We start from the raw sequence: 6,165 nt of genomic DNA, 5'->3' as shown, positions 1-6,165 counted from the left end.
TTCAACAATTTTTGTTACAAAAAACTACTGCAGGGGCGTAGAAGTCACTGTTAGAAAGTACGAAAGAAAAGTACATTCTGAACCACAGAAAGAGCTGTCTCAATTTCTTAGGACGTTATCATCTCAGGCACCTCCCAGGCAGCGATTTTAAATCCACTTTCTGCTGAGCAATATGTTCATTTTAACATGATAAGTGTGTGTGTGTGTGTGTGTGTGTGTGTGTGTGTATACACCCCTGACATGCTTAGGTTTATTACGCCTGATGACATGGAAATAGCCATACAAGGACAGAAGCCAATCAATAAATGTCCACATTTTATTTATATACACGTAGAACTTTATACACAACAGGAGAGCTAAAGGTGCAGTGAATGGAGTAAGATACTGTTATTTCTCATGCCCAAAAGCACTGAAATAGACTATGGAAAATATTACTAGAAATCTGTAATATGATGCAGCCTCCCTCCCAAGCAAGTCGAAAGGGTGCTTGGTGGGAGCCACTCCCCTAGGGTGCAGTTCTGCTCCTGGCTCTCCCAGTAGGTAACATTTCCTCCCCTTCAAAGCAGTTCTCATAGAGACCATTCTGCACCTACGCTTTTCAAAGTATAAAAAAAAAACAATAGTTTGCTCCTGAGATAAGCATGCAGTAATAGTACAAATACAACCAAAGCCGGAACCTGATGAATGACTCTTTCCAGACTTACTGTAAAACAAGGAAAATACATAAGCCTCTTAAGAGCCTTTCTCCCCTCCCCTCAATCAGAAAGGTGTTTTTTTTTTTTTAAAAAAAAAAGAAAGCCTGAAAGCAACAAAGCTTGCCTCTCTTTCTAAGCTTAAAAGGTAAACTGTCTGTTGAGACCCTTTTCCAGCAAGCCAATATTTAGGGTCCTTTGCACTGGCAACTCACGGCCACAAATTGTACCTGTGCTAAATCCCCAAAGCCGCACGACGTGTTGGCGTTGTCAAGTGCGCTCCACAGCCTTGCAACAAGCTGCTGGTGTAGCTCCTGAACTAGATCTTAGCTAGCTAGCTAAACTGCCCCCACCCCACACCCCTGTGGGAACTTCTTTTTGGCCTCTTAAAAATCACACACCAACAAATTCAATCTGTGAGCCGCAGGTAGGCAATTGGACTCAGATTCAGTTTATGATTTGGTCCTCTGTGGAAGGATAAGGATGCCCATGGAAACGTAGCTGTAGAAAGGATAAGGCTACAGAAATCGGAACTAGCATTCAGTCTCTACCAGCTTTTAGCGGGAACCTGGAAACGTTTTCTTCTTTCAATTTTCTTAAGGTGCAAAAACAGATGTGGTTGAATGAGCGTTGAATTCTAATGAAACAGGTTCTCCAGGACACAGAGGTCTTCTTTGGAATCACAGACTGAAGAGTCTCCAAAACCAACTCTCTGGTTACTCAAATGAGAAATATCTTGAACAAATCTTTCAAAAAGATCATGCAGCACTTCCAGGCTAACAAAAGGTGTCAGTGAAGAGCACCTGTTCTAACTGGAAGAGCACCATCTAACTTAACTGAACAAGATCAAAATGATAAAAAAAAAGCACAGTGAGTAGTAACCTTAGCTGAGGAAAGAAAGAGACACTTCTGTGGCAATAACTGCCACCCGTATAAAATAAATTGAATGGTGAACTCTCATTCGGCCTTTATTAGTAAGAAAAGAGAACCATGCCCATGTATGCTAACAGTAACTATGTATTGCTAGAGAGAGAGCTGGCTATGTATTCCGGAAGGCTGAAAAGCTGATTCATCATCTATATGAAGGCAACTACACAGTACGTGCAAAATCCTGCTATAAAAGCCATCACTATTGGACATAGGTATCCGCAAACCGTAAAGGGCAATAAGCAGGCTCTGCTGTTCCAGAAGGAACAGACTGAAAAGTTTATTTACAAGAGTCCTCAAAAGAGGAATGTATATAATGCATGCAAAATGGCTTTATTGAATACAGCTCTCCTGATCACCAAATAGGTTCAAACTCTCACGTGGACCCTCTGTGCATTTTAATATTGGATTGAGTAGACTCCTGTTTTCTGAAGAGTTAGAAAATACAAAGGAAATATCAATATTCCAGGCTTAACCGAAGGAAGAAAAGGACTAGTTGCTTTACATCAACTTTAAAGCCAACTAAATGTCACACTGAGAATTTTTTGTTTTTATTTCTGCAAATGATCTCAGATATCCAAACAACACCTGCAGTAGAGCTTTCCAGTTCAGTGACAACACCCCTAAATAGCATGAAAATCCTGATTACTATTTTGTGTTATTCTATCTTCAGTCATGAGGTAGAACCTACAGAGAAGTGGCAGATTATCATCAATATGGTCAATGGCTTCTGTGGGTTTTTTTTTTTTAAAAAAAGGTTAGACTGCAACTCTGAATGCTGCATTTTGCTTTACTGATTCCATTAGCCTATTAACACTAACAAAATAGAAGATGAACTAATGCTGTAGAAAAAACACAGGACAAGAGCTTTGTTTTTATGTAGACTGAATCCCATTTGTTTTAAGGAAGAAAGGGACCGTGGATGTCCATTCCAGCATCTCTGGTCTACTCAGCAGGGGACATATTCTTTCTTGGACAAAGTTCAAGGGTTCTTGGACAGCTGTTATGTAAAACAGCATCAACGGGAACATCTACTTGGCAGTTACTTGTAAGAGAACCATAAACCATTTAACAATATGGCCCCAGAAGGGTTTGCAAGAGACCCAGTATATTCCTTTTGTTTGAAATGTGCACTTTTGAACTAACTACTACATCCCTCAAAGCATATGGAGGAAAGTTGATGAAGGCAAATATTTAATTTTCTACCTCTGGATTTGTTTGCATATCTTTTGATGCCTTTTAGAAAGCCCCGTCACTCTACAGGCGTTATTTCAATTCAAAGCAAAGGCCGAGCTGCAGAAGATGGGTTTGTCAAATGCCAAAAGAGGTGCCTTAAATCTGATTTGTATGATAAAGTCTACTTGAATTCACCTGTTCTGACAATCCTGGATCTTTTCCTCATAATTCCTACAAATGTTTCCTTACAGTTTTGCCAGTGCTCTCCCAGCTATTTTAGTGCTGATAAACTGCCCAGAAGCATATGTACACACTCATACATAAGCTCTGCAAAAGACAAATTGAGGGCACGTGTTTAATAAGCACCCAAGCTGATAAATTAACCCCATCTGTAATTTCTGAAATGGTTTGCTTTAACAGTAAAAAAAATCTTCAAATATACAAAGTACTCACCAAAAACAATAACTGTCCTTTTGCTTATCTTGAAATTAAAGATTTGAATCTGGAAAGCTTATTGCTGTAGAACAAAACTGTGCTTTGCAGTTACACTGTTTGAAAGCAAACCACAATGCTAAAATACTGACAAAAACATATTCTTACTATTTTTTACTTCTGTATTAAGCAAAAAGAATTTTAGTCTTATGAAACCCTGGAACAGGAAAAGGAAAAATGCTATTTACAAGCTCTAGAACTTGAAGTGTAAAAATCTGAATGGTTCAAAAGTATTTTATACATATTTGTTTTAAAACGAGGCAATCATCAGACAGGAAGTAAACTCTGCAGAGTGGCTTTCTAGATCGATTTTTGTTGATAATAACTGAAGGGATAAAAATCCCCTTCTACCGTTCAAACTTTTACAGATGTTTTAAAGGTACTCTTTAGCTAAAACAGAATACAGATATGATGTCAAAATGTCAAGAAGTAACTCAAAGAATACTTTTTTTTAAAAGATCCAGGAATCAAGAGTAATGCTGGAAGAATTCCATTACATTCTTCCTAGCATAAATATATTTTGCCTTGTGAAAAAAGCAAGACCTTAGTACTGAATTGGTCAATGCACCAAGTTGACTCACTTTTCAAATGGCCTTAGCAAGGTTTCCGTCTGCAGGTCCATATTGGCACTATAAAAAGTTCAACCAGAAATTCTTTGATGAAAAAAAAAAGTCCCAAAAATGCTTGCAGGTATATCTATAAAGGCCATAGACATCCAAAGGGAGGCACAGATTATACACAAGGAGTTTTAGTCCAATACTAGTTCTTCTTAAGAACATCCACAATAGAGTAGTAAGATAACTGTCCTCAATATTAATGACATGACATCTGTTTCCCATGGTAGCAAATCCCTTCCCACAAAGTGCATTTTCCAAGAGGTCTAGTAGTGCATTTATCTCTGCTAGGCCTAGCCTTAACCACAGCAACCATTCTCTATATGGTCCATAAAAACACTTCTTGGTGCTGTTTTTACTTGCAAGAGCTGCAAATTTTTCTATTGTAACTTTCCATTCAGAATGCTGTCAAGTTTAACTTCACAAATTATTGGCATGTCACCCCACGTGACAGAACCCCAAAATGTGGTTTAGTTGCATTCAACTATTTACTAACTGTAGGAATAAGGCCAGCAAACACTAGCTCCCTGAGGTGAAGACAAGCACAGGTGGTAGTACTCTTTACCAGAAGGCCATCATTCAAAGCCAAACAGGTTCTTCCATCCACAATGGGAACACATTTTCAAAACAAAAAGGTCAACTTCTCATCAACTGCCTCTTGAGTGCTTCACTACTGTGGATGGAAGCTGTGTGGAAAGTATCATTTTGGCAGGGAAGGCTGTTGAAAGGAAAGGGAAGGAAAGGGAAGGACCATTCAGCATCACAGGGTTTAGGTATGACTGAGGCTGGAAAAGAGGCTACAGGGTCTACCAGAGGAAAAAATTCATACCTGATAAACATCATTAATCCCAGAAAGTATTTTATGTATTTTTAGCCACCTTAGCGTCCTGTGAAGACAGACATCAAGACCACTGTTGTGGACATCTGATTAGGTACTCCTGGAATTAATCAATTCAGTCAACTGCAGGAAATTGGGGAGGTATGGAAGTTTCATCATAATGATGCAAAGCAAAATCATTCAAGCATTGCACTGGTTTCCCTTTGGTCATTTATTTCTCCAGTTGGGATGATCTGGTAATGACCAGGTTGGAGAAGATAAATGAAATGTTACATGTTCCCTCTAAAAGAGTATTTCACATCTGCTCAGGGGCAAAAACAACAGAGTAGGGCCTGGGTAAATCATGTGCATTGATCAGCCCCCAAAGCTTGAATGTGAATGCCCATTTTGAACAACAAAAAAAAGAGAGTTCAAACCATTGTGCCTCGCTGGAAAGTTGACAAGGAAGTGGAATATTGGAATCCCAACATCTACACCCACTCATCTTTTTCTGGGGAGGGGGGGCAGTTTTCACATTTCTAAAAGACAAGGGCTATACACAAGGGCTATACACAACAAACAGCAAGCCCCAGACCAAATGCCCTATGTTGGGGCCATGAATTGATTTCTCCCACAAGGAGTTCCGGCTGGATAGGGAAAACCAAAAACCATTTTGCCAGGATCATCCAGGATATCAAGTCCTTTGTCAAATACATTGAAACAAATTGTATTTTCAAAGCAGAAGAGTCCACTTTCTCTGTATCAATAGTGGTCCTCCTGTCTCTTCCTATCCTTGGGAGAGAAAATCGAAGAGTCCAGCCCAAGGCTACTGATTCTCATCCCTCATCTGTCCTATTATGTTGATAAGGCTCTCTAGTCCAAACACATATCCCATATCAGGGCCATCGTGTACAGTGGGATCATCCCGAAAGCCTTTGAATGTGCTGTGTGCGAAGTCAATCATACGTACATCCACCTTGGGCTGGAAGGAGACGGATTCTGTGCTGCCGACCTCTTGTAATTTGTCAGCAAGGGAGAAGTCCACTTGTTTTAGGCGCATCTCTGCTTTGCGTTCCAGGTATGTCTCGCTTCGGGTATCCTTCCCATCATAAATAATGAGCAAGGAGCTGGAATAGAACCGATAAGAGGCCTGCCTCTCCAATACAGCCTTTAGACTCTGCAATTTGCTGAGGATGGGATCAAAAAGGTCCTTTCGTAGCTCTATGCCATTGTGCAGGTACTGGCAAAGGGCACTGCGAAAACCCTCAATGGAAAGACCTCTGCCGTAATATTTGTTCCTGCACAAGTAGTGCCCTGTATTCAACTGATAGACCTACAACGTGAGAAAGCACACATTAGTTTAGAAACAGAGTCACATTTTAGGATGGTTACTGATCCATTATTATATTCTAGCCCCCCGTCAGGGAAATGCTTGCATTTTGAAGTG

At 40.0% G+C, this 6,165-nt stretch overlaps 1 protein-coding gene across 4 annotated transcripts in view; it reads right to left on the bottom strand.

Moving 5' to 3' along the window:
- Positions 1-295: 295 nt before the first annotated feature.
- The window catches only part of IP6K1 (inositol hexakisphosphate kinase 1), a 33,427-nt gene continuing 27,557 nt past the window's right edge, over positions 296-6,165 (bottom strand). For all 4 annotated transcript variants that reach the window (XM_026725950.2, XM_026725965.2, XM_087924128.1 and 1 more), the window contains one exon: positions 296-6,051. In XM_026725950.2, coding sequence (XP_026581735.1) covers positions 5,545-6,051 — 507 coding nt within the window. In that variant the 3' untranslated portion in view covers positions 296-5,544. The remainder of the gene's footprint in view (positions 6,052-6,165) is intronic.

The sequence above is a fragment of the Pseudonaja textilis genome, chromosome 2, assembly GCF_049901715.1.
Source record: "Pseudonaja textilis isolate UNSWEBS1 chromosome 2, rPseTex1.2, whole genome shotgun sequence".
NCBI lineage: Eukaryota > Metazoa > Chordata > Lepidosauria > Squamata > Elapidae > Pseudonaja > Pseudonaja textilis.
Note: the sequence above shows the minus strand (reverse complement) of the source record. Positions and strands in the feature narration are given on the sequence as shown.